The sequence below is a fragment of the Fistularia commersonii genome, chromosome 10 (assembly GCF_037954325.1).
Source record: "Fistularia commersonii isolate RoL2024-O1a breed Wild chromosome 10, RoL_Fcom_v1.0, whole genome shotgun sequence".
In the NCBI taxonomy this organism is placed as follows: domain Eukaryota; kingdom Metazoa; phylum Chordata; class Actinopteri; order Syngnathiformes; family Fistulariidae; genus Fistularia; species Fistularia commersonii.
In genome coordinates this window covers 2,517,359-2,539,912 of record NC_141293.1, presented here as the reverse complement: position 1 = coordinate 2,539,912, position 22,554 = coordinate 2,517,359, and the positions used below count along the sequence as shown (strand labels likewise).

General features: G+C 38.8%; 1 protein-coding gene across 1 annotated transcript in view; it reads left to right on the top strand.

The window, feature by feature from the left end:
* Positions 1-22,554, top strand: part of LOC147230081 (uncharacterized) — a 44,138-nt gene that overhangs the window by 18,020 nt on the left and 3,564 nt on the right. The window contains exons 3-14 of the mRNA XM_086154387.1: positions 11,449-11,510; positions 13,481-13,774; positions 14,930-15,274; positions 15,362-15,673; positions 15,793-16,180; positions 16,973-16,982; positions 17,069-17,227; positions 19,058-19,109; positions 19,490-19,801; positions 19,910-20,206; positions 21,312-21,623; positions 21,732-22,028. Coding sequence (XP_086010513.1) covers positions 11,449-11,510; positions 13,481-13,774; positions 14,930-15,274; positions 15,362-15,673; positions 15,793-16,180; positions 16,973-16,982; positions 17,069-17,227; positions 19,058-19,109; positions 19,490-19,801; positions 19,910-20,206; positions 21,312-21,623; positions 21,732-22,028 — 2,840 coding nt within the window. The remainder of the gene's footprint in view (positions 1-11,448; positions 11,511-13,480; positions 13,775-14,929; positions 15,275-15,361; positions 15,674-15,792; positions 16,181-16,972; positions 16,983-17,068; positions 17,228-19,057; positions 19,110-19,489; positions 19,802-19,909; positions 20,207-21,311; positions 21,624-21,731; positions 22,029-22,554) is intronic.

Here is a 22,554-nt window from a genome sequence, read left to right as displayed (position 1 = left end):
AGTCAGGAGAAGAGAAGTTCCCCTCAGGACCTCTTCAGTAGCACCATGTTGTCTGTATCTCTGCTGCTGCTGCTGCTGCTGCTGACTGCTGGATCCTGTGAGTATCACTGAGGCAGAGACACTGACAGTACCATCACGGCACACTGACTCTTATTCCTTCTACATTCAACATGGTTTCCTCCACAGGTGTCAAGGGTGAACAGTTGACACAGCCAGCCTCTGTGACTGTGCAGCCTGGTCGACCTCTGACCATCACCTGTCAGCTCTCCTATCTTATCAGCGTCGGCTGGACAGCTTGGATCAGACAACCTGCAGGGAAAGGACTGGAGTGGATTGTCACGACTGATGGAAGCTCCACACACTGGAAAGATTCTTTCAAGAACAAGTTCAGTTTTGAAATAGATTCTTCCAACACAAGAATAACATTAAAAGGACAGAACCTGCAGCCTGCAGACAGTGCAGTGTATTACTGTGCCAGTGACCCACAATAACACAAACCACCTGCAGAGCTGAACAAAAACCCCTCTTGTAACATCTTAATCCACCAGAGGAGGAGCTCTCAGACCAAACCTGAGTCCAATTTCACCCTTTACTTGAAGTAGAAACGTTCGAAAATCCTTTAACTTCCCGAACCGTCCCAAATTTTGATTCTCAGACGATAAGGTCCGATATTCCTCTCTTCGTCCAGCAGTTGTGAAATTCATATCACACACAGAGATCCTGTACAAACACTTATCCTTTGCTAACTGCTTTCTCTGTATTTACTCCTGCACTTCTTCATTCTACACACACACACACACACACACACACACACACACACACACACACACACACACATATATATATGTATATCCTGGAAAAGTTTGTTTGAAACATTTTACCAATAGAGGTCAGTGAAACATAGTTTTTCTTCAAATCAAATATTAACATATATATGATATCACATCTTTGATCGCATGGTTTACACAGAATTCAGCCCTTTATGTTCAATTTTGATTTTTTTTTTTTCAATTTTGTGCAAACACAGTGTGTTATACAATCAAAAGCAATGATCCAAAATGGAGAAAGTCCAAAGAATACGTGTCTGGCAATGATTTAAAAAAAATGATTTATTTAAAGCTGGATTATTTAGAAATGATTAAAGAATAGATATCAGTATTTTGAAGTAGAGAAACACTTTCATCATTCCTCACATCCTGAACGTTTATCGAACATGTATTTTATCAGTTTTTTGCAATTTGCTATTTTTTGGGGGAGCATTTTCTGCAACTGAATTCCAAACAGATAGAACACGTAGGAATAGAATAGATATTTCCACTTTATATTACAAGTAAGTGTTACATTTGAATGAAAAAAACATTTAAGGATAAAGAAAAAAAAGAGAAAAAAAAGCACTTTTAATAATTCCTTTAATAGAAATGGACTCTTTTAAAAATCAGACATTTTAAAAAATCAGAGTCAAATCAGACAAATGTAATAGTCGCCTTGAAAATGGATGTTTCACATACAGAGAGACAGATTTTTCTTTTTCTATTAAAAATGATGACGATGGCATGAATTGACATTCATTATAGATAATTTAAAGTTCTATAATCCAAAATAAGAAACCCAGTAGGAACTGTTGCTGGTGTCAGAAGGTGAGTTTGGAAAAATGTCATTTATAAAACAAGGAAATTGAAAAAAAAAAACAGCTCAATAATTTCAAAGTTCAGAGAAATAGATTAACTATATAACACTCGTGTATATTCTTGTCTCCGAAAACAACAATGTTTTCTATATCCGTGTGAGGGATGGGAGGTTTTTGAAAGGGCAAATGACACTGTGATACAATGGGGTGGCACAGTGACACACACCGCTGCAAAAACCTCACTTCCTCACATCTATCTATCTATCTATCTATCTATCTATCTATCTATCTATCTATCTATCTATCTATCTATCTATCTATCTATCTATCTATCTATGCAGATCCATCCATTTAAAGTGTACACAGGAGTTTGATGGCTCAAAAGCATGTAAGTGTAGCATGGAATCCCATTTATTCCCACATGCACTGCAGCATTTGTGCACGGATGTCACATAAGACATAACAACCAAATGACGTCGAACATGAAGTTCATGCAGAAAATTCCTTTTTTTTTTTGTATTTTATTGAATTTCAGGATTCAGTGTTTAAGGTCATATATCCATCTCCACTGTATGGCTGAAAGTCTTGACTCATCTCTCCAAATAATGGGAATCAGGTGTTCCAATCACGTCCACGTTCACAGGTGTGTGAAATCAAACATTTTTAAAAACATTTGTGAAAGAACGCGTCGCTCTCAGTGAATTCCAGCGTGGAGCTGTGATGGGATGTGCAACAAATCCAGTCGCTCCTAAATATTCCACCGTGATATAAGAACAAGAGGTCGCCGAATTTCTGCTCATAGTAAGATGAAATAACATTCACATCTTTTTAATTTTGTCATTGCTACTGTCACTTTTTTTTCGTTTATTTTTATCCTTGTATCTTTCCTCACTTTGTGGGGGATGGGAACAGCTTGTAGTCTGGATTTTTCTTTTTTTTTTTTTTTTAATTTTTTGGTCAACATTTCTGACTTATGACATTAATGGCAGCTATGGAACAAAAAGCATGATTTTATTGGATAATGGGAAAAATCAGTTTTTGTGAGAAATAGTAAGGTGAAATGACATAAATCAAAACAATGACAAATAATCCCTGGATGTCATTTGGTTGTTCGTGTCAGAGTCAAGTGTCATCTTGTTATTAAAAAAAAATTAATTTAATTTTTTAAATTTAACAGTGTGTAATTTACACAGTGTGTAATTTAATTTAAGTTTTTGATTTAATTTTTTTTTTCCTCTCCGTTCAAAACGGAGAGGAAAAAGGATGAAATGTAGATACAATATTTATCAGTATGAATTCCTGAGCTGAAATTCCAAAGCTTAAATTTCATTAGAGCTCAAAGAAGCAACATGTGAAAATCTGACTTCATGTCTGCAATAATAGATATTAAAGGGTTGCGTTTTTTTTTTCCCTCCAAATTTAATTTTTTTTGACATCTAATGTAAAAACATACTCCGCAATAATTTACCAAAGCTATTTTTTTCCCTTTTTTTTTTTTGTCCTTTTTGGTATAAAATGAAAGGAGCGGATGTCTGTACCTGGAAACATTTTTACCTTCATCCGTTCCAAATTTCACTTTTGTCATCCAGCGAAAATAAAACATATGTAAATAAGTTTTAAAGAGGAAGAAAAAAACAGAAACGATTTGCAGAAGAATGACGAGCCACGATGGAGTTTTTGTAGGAGACTTAGTCACTGTGACTGGGTGGGTGGGTGGCACAGTGATACAGAGCAACAGAAAAACCTCCTTCCTTTCGCCTTTACCAAATATTAAGGATTCGGCGATCGTTTAATCATTTAGAATTTTTTTTTTCGTTTTTTTTTTTTTTCCAATCGTAATTACGTTATACTTTAGACATATTACTTGTATTTTATTGATACCATAATGCAACAATTTGAACAGATAGTGTGTGTGTGTGTGTGTGTGTGTTGTGTGTGTGTGTTGTGTGTGTTGTGTGTGTGTGTGTGTTGTGTGTGTGTGTGTGTGTGTGTGTGTGTGTGTGTGTGTGTGTGTGTGTGTGCACATATTTATGTGTGTGTCTCTCTCATATATATTATATAGAGGTCTCTTTCTCTCTCTATATATGTGTTTGTGTGTGGTATTTCTTTCATTTTATATATATATACATATACACGTGCGTGTGTGTATATACACACACGTGTGTGTGAGATATAAGCATATGTATATAATGTAAGCACATACACGTGTGTGTGTGTGTGTGTGTGTGTATATATGTATATACTGGAAAAGTTTATTTGAAACATTTTACCAATAGAGTTCAGTGAAACATAGCTTTTCTTCAAATCAAATATTAACATATATATGATATCACATCTTTGATCGCATGGTTTACACAGAATTCAGCTCTTTATGTTCAATGTTGTTTTTTTTTTTTTTTTTTAATTTTGTGCAAACACAGTGTGTTATACAATCAAAAGCAATGATCCAAAATGGAGAAAGTCCAAAGAATACGTGTCTGGCATGGATTTAAAAAAAAATCTATTTTAAAGCTGGATTATTTAGAAATTATTAAAAAATAGATATCAGTATTTTGAAGAAGAGAAACACTTTCATCATTCATCACATCCTGAACGTTTATCGAACATTTATTTTATCCGTTTTTTGCAATTTGCTAGTTTTTTGGGGGAGCATTTTCTGCAACTGAATTCCAAACAGATAGAACACGTAGGAATAGAATAGATATTTCCACTTTATATTACAAGTTGGTTTTACATTTGAATGAAAAAAACATTTAAGGATATAAAAAAAAGCACTTTTAATAATTCCTTTAATAGAAATGGACTCTTTTAAAAATCAGACATTTTAAAAAGTCAGAGTCAAATCAGACAAATGTAATAGTCGCCTTGAAAATGGATGTTTCACATATAGAGAGACAGATTTTTCTTTTTCTATTAAAAATGATGACGATGGCATGAATTGACATTCATTATAGATAATTAAAAGTTCTATAATCCAAAATAAGAAACCCAGTAGGAACTGTTGCTGGTGTCAGAAGGGGAGTTTGGAAAAATGTCATTTATAAAACAAGGAAATTAAAAAAAAAAAAAAAAAAAACCTCAATAATTTCAAAGTTCAGAGAAATAGATTAACTATATAACACTGGTGTATATTCTTGTCTCTGAAAACAACAATCTGTGAAACAATGTTTTCTATATCCGTGTGAGGGATGGGAGGTTTTTGAAAGGGCAAATGACACTGTGTACTATGGGGTGGCACAGTGACACACACCGCTGCAAAAACCTCTCTGTCTGTCTGTCACATAAATGCAGGGATAAAATAACACGTGTGTGTATGTATACATACATACACACACGTGTGTGTGTGAGATATAGGCATATGTATATAATGTAAACACATACACGTGTGTGTGTGTGTGTGTGTGTGTGTATATATATATACAGTATATATGTGTATATGCTTACACTCTACATTTTTTGAATTCATCTTTACATTATATACATGCATGTATAATATAAACTCACGTTAGTATTTATATAATATTACTTGAACTTTTTCTCTTCCGAGCACCTAAATACAGTATTCTGTTAAATCAACCTGTTTATAGCAAAAGGGTTCCTGCAGCTGTGGGACTGTAATAGTTATTTTACGTTGTTCAACATCACAACACATACAAAAAAAATGTTCCTAAATATATATTAAAAATTTGAAACACTTGTAGAAGTGCATTCTACTCAATTAATCCACAGCAGTAATATTTTAGCATTTATGGAGATTCTCATGAGTATATTTATTGGTAGTAATGTCTTTGGATAAATGCTGTCATTGTCAGGCATTTGTTTTTGTACTGAGCTGAATCACAGTGTATAACTGGGTACCACAGTGAGAACTCTCAATACAAAATCCTTCAGGACCACGTTTTTCAAATAGTGGTCCGGAATGATCTCATAATCATGTTTTTATTCTTTCCACAATTTATCTTCATACTCTAACAAAGATTCGGCTTATAATTAAAAATGCTAGCAAAAATTGCTTGCTAGTAAGTTAATGATAATTTACTTAATTTATAAACCTAAAAAAATGGGAAAAGTATATTGAGACAATCTAGTGTTAAAGTATTTCAGTGTGTGTGTGATAATATCTTTATAAGTTATCTATCTATGTCTATGTGTGTTTATATATATATATACACATTGTGTGCGTTTTCATTAATTTTTGTGTGGGGCTAGAGTCGTGTGTGTGTGTGTGTGTGTGTGTGTGTGTGTGTGTGTGTGTGTGTGTGTGTGTGTGTGTGTGTGTGTGTGTGTGTGTGTGTGTGTGTGTGTGTGTGTGTGTGTGTGTGTGTGTGTGTGTGTGTGTGTGTGTGTGTGTGTGTGTGTGTGTGCATACACACACATATATATATACACGTGTGTGTGTGTATATATAGTGTGTGTGTGATTATATCTTGTGTGTGATTATATCTTTATATGTTATAAATATATCTATGTGTGTGTATATATTAATGAGTGTGTGAATATGTGTGTGTTATAGACTTCTTCTGTTGTAATATACAATCTCAATATATTCACTGAATATTTTTGATTTTATTTTTCTTTAAATTACACCTCAAAAGAAACTTAGGATTTTTAATCAAATAAACTCTCTCCCTTTGTAAATATAATATTAGATTAGATGTGTAACCTGAAGATGGCATGGGTTTATTCAAACATTTTGACCTCCAGTGTTAAAGCTGTTAAATAATTTGACAAATGCATGTTTTTTAAAACCTATTCAACATGCCAAAAGTGAAACCCTGATACTGAAACTCTAGCCAGGTCATTATTAACATCCTTTTAGATCAACATTTGAGTAACAGACAGGAAACACTCTTCACCACAGCAGGTGCTTCCTTGTCCTCTATCTGAACAAGAATTTTAGCCTGGAAGTCCAAGGCTGATAAACAGAGCAAAAGAAGCCGCACTGAGAGTGATGTGTGTGTGTGTGTTTTTTTTTTTTAATTAAAAAAAAAAAAATCAGGTAGAGTTTATGTTCTGACACACTAAAAAATATTATAAAGTCAACATCAAAATCTCACAAGAAGTATTTGATACACTGCTGAAGCATTTCCAACTTACAAAGCATATAGAGGTTTAATTTTTATCATGGGTTTTCTACAGCTGTGAGTGGAATCTGAAACAAAAATCCAAAAAAAACACAATTTTGCTTTTTATTGCATGACATGTATTTGATGCATCAGAAAAAAAAAAAAAAAATTTGGTCGAGAAACCCTTGTTGGCAATAATGGAGATTAGAGGTTTCCTGTTGTTCTTGAGCAGGTTTGCACCCGATGCAGCAGGGATTCTGGCCCACTCCTCCTTGCAGATCTTCTCCAGATCCTTCAGGTTACGGGGCAGTCGCTGGGCAGTTTGGACTTTCAGCAAGATTTTCTTTGGGGTTCAGGTCTGGAGACTGGCTAGGCCACTCCAGGAAGCTTGAGATGCCTCTTACGGAGCTACTCCTTAGTTGCCTTGGCTGTATTTCCCGGCCATCTTTAAGGCTCCTACTGAGGGAAGGAGGTTGTTGGCCAAGATCTTGCGATACATGGCCCCATCCATCCTCCCCTTAATACAGTGCAAAAAAGCATACGGTGCAGAAAAGCATTCCCAAAGAACGCCGTTCCCACCTCCACGCTTCATGGTTCGGATGGTGTTCTTGGAGTCCAAAAAGCTCTATTTTTGTCTCCTCAGACCACATGACCTTCTTCCATTCCTCCTCTGGATCATCCAGATGGTCACTGGCAAACCTCAGACGGGCCTGGACATGTGCTGGCTCAAGCAGGGGGACCTTACTTAGTAGTTGTTACTAATGTTTTTCTTTGAGACTCTAGCCCTCTTCAGGTCATGGACCAGGTCCAGCCATGTAGTTCTGGGCTGTTCCTTCACCTTCCTCACGATCACTGATGCCTTGCGAGGTGAGCTCTTCCATGGAGCCCCAGACCGAAGCACATTGACCATCATCTTGAACTTCTTTCACTTTCTAATGCGCCAGCAGTAGTTGCCTTCTCACCAAACTGCTTGCCTTTTGTCCTGTAGCCCATCACAACCTTGTGCAGGTCTACAATTTTATCCTTCTACAGCTCTCTGGTCTTGGCCGTTCTGTTTGAGTGTGAGCTAATAGGTCTGTGAGAGCTGCAATTCTTACTGGTCGGTGGGTGATCGTGCAATAAAATGCAAATTATTTACTGGATTTTTGTTGATTCGGGCACTCAGTTAAAGTACATATGATTTTAAAATTACAGACTTCTATATGCTTTTCAAGTGAGAAAAGCTGAATTATTAGCAGTGCATCAAATAGCTCATTTTCTCCAGTGACTTTTCTTTCTGGCTTTTTTTTTGTTCCCCCCAGAGCTAGCTTGTGGTAGCTGATGTGTGAAATGGCACGGCAGTGAGGCGGAGGCGGAAACAGCTGTGGTTCTGGCTAGCTATTTTAAGGTAAACATAAACTTTTGAGGAAAGTTCATCCGACACTAATGATGAAGATCTGGTGAATATTCGATTGTCAAGGGTCCAAGAAGTTGGCATTTGCTTGTGTACCTAAACAAAACAAACGTAGCCTGTTGGGGATGTGTCCCTTGTTGGGGATGAGCTGCACCAATTACTTTAAATTACCATTTTGGTGGTAATATTGATAGAAAACCTGGCATCTGCTTGTGTACCAAAAAAAAAAAAAAAACGTAGCCTGTTGAAGATGTGTCCCTTATTGGGGATGAGCCGCACAAATTAAATAACCATTTTGGTGGTAATATCGATATAGATCTTGGCAATGTTTGGTTGTCATGCGTCCAAAAACTTGTTCTGTCATCTGAATCTGCTTGCTTATCTAAGAAGAGCAATGTAGCCAGTCTGAGTGCCGTCCCTTGTTGTTGAGCCTTCGGGAAGGCTGCTGTTGGGAAAAGGGAACATGTATTTGGTTCCCGCCATAATTGGTCCAGTCAAACTTGGTAGCGTCATGGGGATGACAGAGACGGACCTGATCAAGCTACCTCCATTTGCGGTCTTCTTTCATTCGAGACTTGGCAAGTTATTTTTGAGTCCGGTATTTGACTTTGTCTGGAGTGTTTACCTTCACTGCAATATTGTTCTCTGCTTATTGGAGACTTGGCAAGTTTTGTTTTTGGGACATGGTGACAGTTTTTTGGACGGACCACACATGCTCCTTACCTTTGCAGCCCTTATGTGGGCACTTTCGCGTATATGAGGACTCACCGGCACGCAGACAACTTGTTTCGTGTGGCGACTGCAGAACTGTGCAGACAAGGGTTTCGTAATGTTCCTTGTGTTAATGGGTACCTTCAATGGCAAAAAGGTGCTGTCATGGAAAGCGGAGCATATGTTATGTTCTAGCCTCAATTGGGCCAGTACAACATGTTGCGCAGCGAGGGGATGATGGCCACTGCCCTGATCAAGCCACATCCCTTAATACGTCGTTGTCAGGGGTTACATTTCACTTGGTGGCAGCTTAAGCCTTATGAAATGTCCTTTTTAGTACCGTATTTTCACGACTATAAGGCGCACATAAAGGTCTTAGATTTTCTTCAAAATGTGCGGCGCGCCCTATAGAGCAGTGCGCCCTGTGTTGTTGTTGTAAGGCGGACATAGTAGAGAACACCATGAGAACTTTAAAGGGGGAAGTGTGGGCGTTGATTGTATATAAAAGAACGGGTATGTGTGTTATGCAGAACATCGTTGTTTTAACAACCCTGAAAACCTCGCCGACAAACACATCCAGCCCAGCCACGTCGCGAACATGGATGAGGTGCCACTCTCTTTCGACGTCCTGGTGAGTCACTGTGGAGAAGAAGGGGACCAGCACGATGGCGATACGCACAACGGGGTACGAAAAGTCTTCTTGGAGATCACGGTTTCACTAAGAGTGGAAGGCAGCGAATGGATTGTAGACTCTCGGGCTAACGTGTCTGCCGCCACTGTGGTTCCAGCTTCAGCAAAAGCCGGCATCATTTCCGAGGAGCCCCGCGGCACGGAAAGTGACTGACAGTAAAGAAAGTGAACCCGGCATGTTTGACGGAGATTTAGCGCAGCTGTACAGATCAGAAACAGAGGATGAGGACTTCCATGGGTTTGATTGATGGCGATTACCGGTTAAAAAATGTGAATACCAAACTCCGTTTTGCTCCCGCTCTGTTTTTAAATACGCAGACTTGTATGCTTGTGTGTTGTTGTTGTTGTTGTAAGGCGGACGTAGTAGAGGCCACCAGGAGAACATTTAAGGGGGAATTGTGGGCGTGGATTGTATATAAAACCCGCGCCTTATAATCAGGCGCGCCTTATGTGTGCATTAAATACAATAATGGCACCCATAACTGAGACTGCGCCTTATGGTCGTGAAAATACGGTACTTCATGGCCAGGTGGTAATGGTGCCCACCGCCTCTTGTATGGAGTTCTGTCTCGTCGTATGTAGAGGGGAGGCGGTTTGTTTTGGATTTTGCCTTGTACGTTTGTCCTTGCTATTATTTGTCTGCTGCTTTCATTGGAGACTTGGCGAGTGATTTTTGAGTCCCGTATTCGATTTTTGTCCGGAGTGTTCGCCCTTGCTGCATAGTTGTCCTCTGTTCATATCTGAGACTTAGCAAGTTTTGTTTTTGGGATCCAGTGACCGTATGAGCTGGGTTTCTGGTAATAAAACCTTTGACAGGAATCTCTACTTTGCATTTTCTGCCTGATCCACCATCACCAAGCCGTATCCTCTCGCCCATCCCGTCACAAATACCAATTCCATGGTTTCGTTGCCTCTCCAAGCTGGGACCTGACAAAGGTCACCATTTTTCTCCGACTGTTCTGGGGTACAATAAGAAAATAGGCCAAGTTCTTGTTAAAATCTTCTTGTCTTGGCTACTGGACTTGAATTTCTTCACTTGAATACATTTCACCCCTCATCCAGGAGGCTTCTTCACTTCTAACGACCTATGAGGAGTTTCCAAATATAACTGCTAGAAGATGGGTGGAACATCTTCAAGTGAAGAAATTCAAGTCCAGTTGCCAAGACAAGAAGATTTATACAAAAATTCACCGTGACCTAGAAGCCTAAGCTTTTGGTTACAGTGAACAGAAAATGACTATTTTCCACTTTGGGTGAACTCCCTTGTCAGAGGAAGACGTAAACTCCAAAACTGGTGCGACTCTTTATTTGCTTCACATCTAGAATATCAAAACTTTGAGTTATAGAACCGAGGGGAAAAAAAAAAAAAAGCATAGTTCAAGATGTGAACTATAAACTCCCCTTGAGTTCAACAAATTGTTCCAAATAGCCGTTAGGGGGGAAAAGGGAAGTCATGGTTTTATGAGCCAAAGTTACATGTGAGGAAATAAATATCTCTAGGGACGTGGTTGATAAGCCAGGCTTTGGGAAATGCTTCTCCAGACAACTTGGAATTTGTATTAGAAAGCGATTACGGACGATCATTGTGGATTACTTTGACTACTGGGGTCAAGGAACCACCGTCACTGTAACTTCAGGTAAGTTAAACTCATCAACTCGTATTTGTTGTTTTCATCCATTATCTCAAAAAAAAAAAAATCGGATTTTAACAGTTGTTGTTGTTACCCTGAGGTAGGTTCATCCATGTTTTCCTTTTTTTTTTTTTTTGGTCCGTAATCCGATTTATTTTCATCCTTTTGAGAAATTTGTGAGATTTTTACGGTCGCCGAGAGGATCCAAAAAAAACCCCTCAATCCAAAACGCGCAAAAAAAACGTAAAATCGCGCCGTCGCTAAAAGGTAAACTGTCAAAGTACCTTGCAAAGCAAGTTTTGGAAAGACCTGTTGAGCAGTTTGCCACACCGTGTATTACTATGGCGCGTTTGACTACTGGGGAAAAGGCACTACCGTCACCGTCACCTCAGGTATGTCCTTTTATTTTTCGCAATTATGGCATCATTATATTTGCGACAAAGCGTTTGCTTTGTCGAATATATTCTACTGCATGACAGGTTGAACGTAAAGCGTAAAAGTACCGCCGTTTCTTCGGGACAGTTTAGGATAGTATCGTCCAGAGTTTTTGTCTAACGGGGGAAATCATGGTATGACTGTGATTACTGGGCTTTTGACTACTGGGGAAAAGGCACCGCAGTCACCGTAACATCAGGTAAGACTGGTCCAAATTCTAATCTTATGCTGTTAATTAACAAGAAATTGCACGAACTTTAGTTTAGGAAATGTTGCCGGACTTTTTCTGGCCGCAGGGAAGTACTTTCTTTACGAAATTCTCAGGCGCCACAGTTTTGTAAAGAACAAACCTTGTATTCTCCCAGCGCTTGAGTTCACGGTATATTTCAGAACATAGCGGAGTTTATTAAACGGAAGGGCAGATCGGAGAAGTAAGTTGCCACTTTTTGGAGCGGCAGTTAAGTATTTTCTTTACCGTGTTCTTATGGTTTTGACTACTGGGGAAAAGGCACCACAGTAACCGTCACCTCAGGTAAGATTGGACAAAATTCGAGCTTCACGCTGTTATTTAACATGCGATTTCTTTAAATGTATCTTAGATAGTGGGGTTTATCTTATAATGTGGGTCATTGACTGCCAGACTTTTTAAAGCAGCAGTAAAGTACATTCATTACTGTGTTACGATGCTTTTTACTACTGGGGAAAAGGCACCACAGTAACAGTCACCTCAGGTAAGATTGGACAAAATTCGAACTTCATGCTGTTATTTAACATGGGATTTCATTAAATGTATCTCGTAAGAAAGCGGGGTTTATCTTGAACAACTGCAGCTCATAGATAGACTTTTTAAAGCAGCGTTAAAGTACATTCATTACTGTGTGATCGCTTTGACTACTGGGGAAAAGGCACCGCAGTAACAGTCACATCAGGTAAAACTGGTTGAAATCTTCATTATATTTAATTTAAGTTTCCCTTTGAAATGTTTTATTAGGTGTAAACTTGATATAATCTCCCGGCGAGCACCATTCGTGAAATTTCCCTAAATATATTTCAGGACATAGTGGGGTTTAGTACGCTGGGGTTTTTTTTTTTTTAGCAGCAGTAAAGTACATTCATTACTGTGTTATGGTGAATTTGACTACTGGGGAAAAGGCACCGCAGTAACAGTCACATCAGGTAAGAATTCCGGCTATTCTCTTTACCGATCATTAAATTAAATGTAAAATAATAGCAAATATTATTTATGACTACGGGACACGCCGAGGGATATTTAAGTTAAGTTCTTTACCTATAAAAAAATCTACTTTTATGTCGTACCTCTTTTTCCCGATGATAGAATTAAAAGTAGAATCAGTATTTTGGTTTTTATTAATAATAATAATAAATAATAATACATACGATTTGTATAGCGCTTTTCACGGTACACAAAGACGCTTTACAAGTTGACGACAGAAAAAGACGCTTTACAAGTTGACGACAGAAAAATTATTATTCTCCTTGAAAAAATTGATTCGCTGGAATCTTTTAATTTGGTCTTTAAAAAGTGCGAAGAATTATTGCGATTTTTAATGAAACCCCGGGTTATTTCTTTGTCTAACTGCCATCCGTGTACATTTCTTAAGTTTTATTTTAATAAAACCAGTCTGCGGTTTTTCGGTACCTCCTATTATGTTTTTTTTTTTTTTTTTTTTTTAATCGAAGTTTCTGCTGAGTTTTGCACACTTAACTTAAACTAGATTTAAGAATTATTCTTCCTGAATGTGTTCGGCAAATCAATATCCTATTAATCGTCATTATTTATCTCCGTGCTCGAAACGCAACAAGCAAAACTCTGTAAAATCGCACTCCGTCGTGAAAACCGCTTTTTACTTTTTTTTTTTTGCACGCCGGTGTTTTCAAACCGCCGTTAACGCTCGTCCTCTTGCAGACACGCCGGCCCCTCCAGTTGTGTTTCCTCTGCGGCCATGTTCCTCCGACACGGGGTCAAAGGTCACCATCGGCTGCATGGCCACCGGCTTCACTCCCTCGGCGCTGACGTTCTCCTGGAGCAAAGGAAGCACGGCCCTGACCGACTTCGTTCAGTATCCCGCAAAACTCGACGGCAGCGTTTATACCGGAATCACTCACATCCAAGTGGATAAAGCGGCGTGGGACGCCAAAGAAAACTTCACCTGCACCGCCACGCATTCGGAAGGAAGTGTTGCAAAATTAGTCACTCCAGGTAAGACTCATCTTGTTGCTAATTTACTAATATTTTTTTTTAAATATTTGTTTGCATGGATCTTTTTTTCTTTGAACAGGAAATTTTGGAAATTAATGACTGCATGATATATTAATATTCTGAGACGTGAAATACATTAACACTATTACAATATGAATGCATTATATGTTTATGTCCTATATATATATATATAGATGTATTTATGACTATTCACGTCAGAGAATGCTAAAAAACAAAATTGAAATAAAAATCATGAGACAAAAGTCCACAAGAAAAAAAAAAATCACAAACTTTTACAGTCTATTTTTCTTTTTTTTTGTATATTAATGTATTGCAATATACATGGAATTTCCATTCTTCAGTTATCAATAATAATAAATTATAATAGTAGTTTTTCCAATTACGATAATGATGATGATCAGGAAAAAACAGTAACTATTATAAAGTATCAACTCTGCAAAGTCATCTTTTCAAGTTAAACAAACTGCAACCTATTCAGATACTTACTAATATTGTGCGCTTGCAAGAAATACAAATTCAAAATTTTTTTAACCAGATTTGCAAATCGTGAAATTGAAATTTTTTTTTTTTTTTTTTTGAAGAGTCAGTTTTCTTTATCAGTGCAATTGTGACGGAAATGTTTTTTTTTTTTTTCAACTACTTTTTATGTGGCACGCGGGTCGTACCACAATATCCTAAATCTGGCTAAAAGGTAGAATTTCTCGAGTTTGTGACGTCAATGAATTTCCTTTCTTCTTCTCTAGAAGTAAGAAACACGAATTTCAAGGAAACGTAACCCAATGCTATATTTAATCCGGACGGCGAGGAGAAAATGAAAAGGCTGACGCTTACCGACATTAACATCAAATCAGTTTGCGGCTTGATTAACCTTCTTTCATCCTTCTCTGCAGAATATTTGCACTTCTTCCTCTGATTTACTTAAAATCCTGTGATTCCTATTACGTTTGACGTGCCTCCGCTTGCATGTATATGCAGAAGTAAGCATGAAAATAGGAGCCATTTTGACATTTTCTGCATACTTGAGTACCAAGCATGAGGATACCCCATAAATAGATGAACATTGTGACAAGCTTCTGCATATATTTGTATTATTCCTAGCTTCCGCATCCATATTTTTCTGTATATCTTTTTCAGAATTCAGTTCTTCGGGACCAGATCTTACAGTGCTATCTTCCTATAACGAGCAGAGCGAGATTTCCTTCCTTTCCTGCTTTGCCAAAGGGTTTTCACCAAAGCGGCACTCGTTTAAATGGCTTCACAACGGAAAAGAAGTCGTCCTAGACAAGCAGGATGTTTTGCTTGGGGCGAATAAGCGCGGGGATGGAAAATTGGTGTTCAACGCCGCCAGTTTCCTCAATGTTAGTGCCACCGGCTTGTCCCCGGATGACAAACTCGCATGCCAGTTTCACGGACGGAGCGAAAGCGGTCCGAAAACTTGGGATATAAACGTACCGATCAAACCCTCAACTGTTTCACCGCGTGAGTATATTGATTTTTTTTTTTTTTTTGGTTTGGAATAATACACTTGAATTTTACTTAACGCATGTTCATGAATTGGCCCGGCAGAGGTTTGTATCGACCCGGACGTGCAAATAACCATCATACCGCCCAAGTCGGAAGACCTGTTTTTAAACAAAAAAGGAAGCGTCGTGTGCGAAGTCAAAGTAAACAGGCCCCCTCTGGAAAACATCACCTGGGAGGACGACCGAGGGAACGTCATGGCCGCGTACCAAAGGCGTCCGAACGGCCAGAAAGGCACGTTCAGCCTCTCGCTCGATATCACGTACGAAGAATGGCACAACGGATTGGAACGCGTCTGCGTCATCGACCATCCCAACCTCTACGACGGCATGAAGAAAACCTATTCCCGCAAGTTGGGTAAGAAAACCGCCGTCTGTTTTCCGGGAAACGTCCCCCCCTGTGTTTGTCTTTTTTTTTTTTTTTTTTTTTTTTTTTGTTTGGGTTCCTCGTCTCTAATCGGCATCTTGTTCTTGCAGTAAACCCAGAACAGCGTCCTTACGTTTACATGCTACCGCCTCTAGAAAATTCTAGAAAGAACTTGGTCACCCTGACTTGCTATGTGAAAGACTTCTACCCCGAGGAAATACTGGTGTCTTGGCTCATCGACGACGAGCCGGCAGATTCCACTTACGTTTCGAACACCACGAGCGCCATAGAAAAAAACGGATTCTATTCCGTCTATAGCTACCTGTCGATCAGCTACGAGCATTGGGAAAAGCAAGACCTGATGTACAGTTGTGTCGTTTATCACGAAACTTTAAACGATACGGTCAAAACCATCTCCAGGTCCATTGGCTCCAGATCAGTGAAACAAACCAACATAGTCAACCTCGACTTGCTCATCCCCGACACGTGCAAGTCCCGGTAGATGTTGTTTGGCGTCCCTGTTCGTTTCAATGTTTACTGTTTTGTGATATGACTATGTGTGTGTGTCTTTTTAATGCAGAATCAAAATAAAAAAAAAAAAAAGGAAAGAAACGCTTCGTTGATGTATCTCACTTGTAGATTTGTTTTCCAAGCCTCGTGCTTCATGGTCTGTGTGTGTCGTGCATTTACTACTAAATCTCTGCAGTCTATGATGACAATTTAGTCATCCTTAATTCTCATAAGATGCATTTGTGTGACTTGTCTTTGTGTGTGTGTGTGTGTGTGTGTGTGTGTGTGTTTCCCTCTACTGGGTTTTGCACCCACGGCAATTGATGTCAAATCTTGTAAAAGCCAGACTGGAGTCTTTCAACGGCAACTCAGGGGTCGAAGAAAATCATATTTTAAGCCGTTAGGTAACTTTATCACCTGGGGTGGAGAAAATACCCGCCTCACAAATTATCACAATTATTATTTTTTTTTTTCATTTTTTATTGGTTGAGTGCAACATAAAGCAACTTAAACATAACAAAATAATGAAAAAAATAAAAAAATCAGTTTATCCAGACAAATTCCAAACCCATCCGTTGACTATTTATTTACAAACACTTGCGCATAGAAGGTATTTTTTTTCTCAGGGTTCACCTGCAGTGTTATAGGTTTAATGCTCTTTAAATATTAAATCACAACATTCATTACAAAAAAGTTTTAAATTAAAGTCAAATCTCATTTATTGTGAACATTTTTCACATCTATATTTGTGATTGACCAACTGAAGGCTCTTTTTATTAGATTTGCCGACGTGTGAGCTGGAAAAAGACCTGATAACGTTGAAATTTTTAATTTTTTTTTTTAAAATTTTTAAAAAGCCTTTGGTATTAACTAAAGCATTACTGTCCAGATGACGTGAACGTCGACAACCCCGTCGACAACAACTTCTCGTGCGACACTTCGATGGAGGTCGATCACATGGGAAACACGGCTCTCACCTTCATCTTCCTCTTCCTCATCACTCTGCTGTTCAGCGTCGGAACCACCGTTTTCAAGGTACTGAACATCGTCTCCGTGGAAACCGTCCCTGATGACGGCTTCGGCAGAAAATGTTGAAATTGAAAAAAAAAAAAAAATCTGATTATGAAATAATTCTATATATTTATCAAATATATATATGTTATTTTTCATGTTATTATTGGCGTCATTGGCATTGAATTGGTTTGATTTTCATGAATTAATCCATGCATTGGTTTTTAAGATAATATATATTGATCCCCCCCATGGTGTCCAAAGATATGAATGTAAATAGAGACAATAAGATTGCTATATGCAACTAATAATTTATAGAATTATTTAATTTATCTTGAATCAGTGTCTCAGGATCGTGCACTTGTTCATTTTCCCGCAAAACAAATTGTTTTCAGGGTTTTAATTCAGCTCCGCAAATTACTTATTTTTACAAAAAGGAAACAATTGAATTATTTGTTAACTGATGAAACTCTCAGGATAAATAAAATAAACGATTTATACCCTCATCGCCTGGTCAAGTTAAATCTTTTTTTTTGATATTCTAACTGAAATACGAGCAGTTTGGTTCGCTATTATGAATGTTTCCATCTCAATGTATCCAGATTCATCATCTAAAATAAACAAATTATTTCGGTCAAGTCAAATCACCTTGCTGTGATCCATTACAAGTTTTTTTTTTTTGATAATTCCGATAAAAAATGTTATTAAAGCATGTCAAATGAAATGGTCACTGCAAATTTTTAATATCTTAATTATTATAATACCTCAAATATGATTCCAGATTAAACCAACAATCAAATACCAACGATTATTCGAAAATAACACAGCTATTGTATTTGTCATTGTTATGCTCACTTAGATATCACCTCAAATATTAATAAAATGATTAATTCCGAATTCATTAAATATTTCAAAATGGTTTGACAACATTATTTGTAACTATATCTGGCTGCTATTAATGTTTATTCAATGATAAGCCTAAAAAGGCCTGTTAATTTAAACTAAACAGAAAAGTGGAACAGAAAAGTTTATTATCATTATTGCTGTTAATAGATAAAATAAAATTATTGTTCACATCGACATACTTTAATTGGATACCTATAGTAATATTTTCATTAAAGATACAATGATTACTTCCTTGCTGTCAGAAATATTATTTGAATTTAGTGCAGGCGAAATGAAAGATCCAAGAAACTAAATGTTGCAATTAAAATACAAAATGTGATACTGAAAAATGTGCATGTAGCATGTGGTCGGAAAATATAAACATATATTTATTATTTTTATTTTTTTTTTTCCAGGTCAAATGAAACATGGAGAGCTCTTGGTGAAGAAATGACTTTATATGTGTGTTAATTCCTGTCCGTGATAATATCTTTGTAAGTAAGCATCTGTCTGTCACTATATATAATAATTCCAAATAAACATATGCAAATAAGATAATGTAATAAGATAATGTGTCTGTTCCTTCTCTATTTCAACAAAGTAGTTTCATCATTCGTCATCCAACACCTGGAATCATCATTGCGTGTTGAAATGCAAATTTTCTTTTTTCATCCGTGTGAAATAAGTTCTCTGTTAAGGTCCAGCAAAATCATTTTCACATCTTGTGAGATATTTAAATATATTTCTTTTACTGTTAAAACCGCCGGCAGCACCTGCAGTTTGTTGACGCACCGTCGATTTTTGCTTGGTTTCACTTCTGCTTTTTTTTTTCTTTTTTTTTTCTTTTTGTCCTTTTTTTTTTTCTTTTTTTCCCATCCTTTTTTTTTTTTTTTTTTTTTTCGCCCGCCGCTCTCGCCGCTCGCCACGACGACCTTCTCCGCTGTAACGTTTCGCATAACACACTCTCAGCCTTGTCATATCTCCAGCTGGTTCACTTATAATTACGTTGGCAATGCGAAAGGTACGTAACACCTTATAATGAAATAAGGAAAGTTTTCATTGCACCTGATAAAATGTTAATTAAGCACAGCAATCCTGTTGATTGCAAAACAAACCATCCCTAAAAACTATTAGTAGAGCTTTTAAGAACAGAGATTTGTTAAAAGATAATGGATATTGATGAATTCAGAAATCAGCCAATAACTTTCCCCGCAACTTCAATGTAAATTATGTGTTTTAAACAATGATGAGAAACTTTTAAGGGTCCGCTGATGTTCTTAAACTCTGGTTAGTTTCTCGGAAATGCTTATCAATCACCAGTAATCTCGATGAATCCATCATTCCGGTCATTTTTATAAATGCGATCGATTGAAAATGCAATTTTTTTTTTTTGCTCCTCAGACCCGCGGATTTCGTCTCCAAATATGACCTTGCAGCCGGTCTGGGACGGGACAATCGGAGCCTCTCCGGTCAAGCTGATCTGCGTCTTGAGCGGCAGCTTTTTGCCTGAAAGTCAGAGCCTCACCTGGAAAAAGGACGACCAAGACGCAGACTTCAAGCCGATCCAAAGAAAGCTGCAGAGCGTCAAGGCGACTCGGAGAACTTATAGTCTCAGCAGTGAGATCGAGCCAAATATAAAAGACTGGACGGGCGGTTCGGTTTTCTCATGCAGTTACTCTCACAATTTGATCAAAACCATACGTGTTTGTGACAGTAAGTATAAATGGCTGCTCACTCTCAGTTCAAGACTGATTTCCGGTATAAACCACCGACAAATGATTGATATTTAAGGGTATAAACTGCTGTTTTTTATTTTTTCAGCACTCCCCAGCTTGCCTCCTCTGCTGCACGTGGAGCTTCCATCCCTTGACGCTGTAACAACGACAAATTCTGAAGTGAAAGCGACGTGTTTGGTACAAACTATATTCGATGCTGCCGTTAGTTGGCTAATAGATGACGAGCTCCAGTCCGCTGACCGACAGACCGATGAGAGAAACGCAACTCACGTCAGCAGCAGTCTGATCATTCCCATCAGCCGCTGGAAAGTCATCGAGCTTCTCAAATGCAAAGCCAAACATCCGTGCTTCTCGGACACCGAGGAAACGGTCCGAGTCTCAGGTGAGAGCGCGGGGGGGACGGTCAAAGTGTTTGGAGCGCTTTGAAAGCGATGGAAAAGGCTGTAGTGAACAATTTTTTCCAGAAAAAACAGGAACATAGGGGAACTTATAAGAGCAGAGGTAGGAGCACGCAGGTAGACTACATCTTGTATAGACGAGGTAACCTGAAAGAGATCAGTGACTGCAAAGTAGTTGTAGGTTAGAGTGTAGCCAGACAGCATAGGATGGTGCTTTGTAGGATGACTCTTGTGACAGGGAAGGGCAGGAGTATGTACAGAGAAAGCAGTTGGCAAATAAGAAGTGGGATACTGTGAGGACTGAAGAGAACAGGGAGATACAACGCAAGGTGAAGATAGAGACAGCAAAGGCAAAACAAAGGGCGCACAATGACTTGTATGCTCCATTTGACAGTAAGGAGGGTGAATCTATACAGGTTGGCGAAACAGATAAGATGGAAAGGATGTACAACAGGTCCGGGGGATTAAGGACAGAAAGGGAAATGCATTGACTGATGCTAGAAGAGTGATGGGGAGATGGAAAGAGTACTTTGTAGAGCTGATGAATGGGGAAAATGAAAGAGAGGCAAGGGTAGAAGAGGTGACTATTGTAGACCACAAAGTAGCACAGATTAGTAAAAGTGAAGTGAGGAAGGCATTGAAGAGTGGAAAGGCAGTTGGTCCTGATGATATACCTGTGGAGGTGTGGAAGTGTCCAGAGGAGGCAGCGGTAGAGTTTCTGATTAGATTATTCAACAGGATATTAGAGAGTGAGAAAATGCCTGAAGAATGGAGACAAAGTGTGATGGTGCCTATTTTTAAGAATAACGGGGATGTGCAGAATTAAGGCAACTATTGAGGGATAAAGTTGATGAGCCATACAATAAAGTTATAGGAAAGAGTAGGGGACAGTAGACTGAGGGCAGAAGTCAGCATTTGTGAACAACAGTATGGCTTCATGCCTAGAATGAGTACTACAGATGCAGTATTTGCTTAGAGAATGCTAATAGAGAAGTACATGGGTGGTCCCCTTGGTCTTGGAGATATTGAGTAAGAGGTGGTTCCGGCTTTTCCAACTGACCAATTGAAAATGCAATTTTTGCTCCTCAGACCTGCGGACTTTGTCTCCAAAAATGACTTTGCAGCCGGTCTGGGACGGGAAAATCGGAGCCTCTCCGGTCAAGCTGATCTGCGTCTTGAGGGGCAGCTTTTTTCCTGAAAGTCAGAGCCTCACCTGGAAAAAGGACGACCAAGTCGCAGACTTCAAGCCGATCCAAAGAAAGCTGCGGAGCGTCGAGGCGACTCGGAGAACTTACAGTCTCAGCAGTGAGATCGAGCCAAATATAAAAGACTGGACGGGCGGTTCGGTTTTCTCATGCAGTTACTCTCACAATTTGATCAAAACTATACGTGTTTGTGACAGTAAGTATAAATGGCTGCTCACTCTCAGTTCAAGACTGATTTCCGGTATAAACCACCGACAAATGATTGATATTTAAGGGTATAAACTGCTGTTTTTTATTTTTTCAGCACTCCCCAGCTTGCCTCCTCTGCTGCACGTGGAGCTTCCATCCCTTGACGCTGTAACGACGACAAATTCTGAAGTGAAAGCGACGTGTTTGGTACAAACTATATTCGATGCTGCCGTTAGTTGGCTAATAGATGACGAGCTCCAGTCCGCTGACCGACAGACCGATGAGAGAAACGCAACTCACGTCAGCAGCAGTCTGATCATTCCCATCAACCGCTGGAAAGTCATCGAGCTTCTCAAATGCAAAGCCAAACATCCGTGCTTCTCGGACACCGAGGAAACGGTCCGAGTCTCAGGTGAGAGCGCGGGGGGGACGGTCAAAGTGTTTGGAGCGCTTTGAAAGCAATGGAAAAGGCAGTAGTGAACAATTTTTTCCAGAAAAAACAGGAACATAGGGGAACTTATAAGAGCAGAGGTAGGAGCACGCAGGTAGACTACATCTTGTATAGACGAGGTAACCTGAAAGAGATCAGTGACTGCAAAGTAGTTGTAGGTTAGAGTGTAGCCAGACAGCATAGGATGGTGCTTTGTAGGATGACTCTGGTGACAGGGAAGGGCAGGAGTATGTACAGAGAAAGCAGCTGGCAAATAAGAAGTGGGACACTGAGAGGACTGAAGAGAACAGACAGGAGTTCAGGGAGATACAACGCAAGGTGAAGATAGAGGTAGCAAAGGTAAAACAAAGGGCGCACAATGACTTGTATGCTCCATTTGACAGTAAGGAGGGTGAATCTATACAGGTTGGCGAAACAGATAAAGATGGAAAGGACGTACCACAGGTCCGGGGGATTAAGGATAGAGAGGAAACAGAGGGGTGGCGGT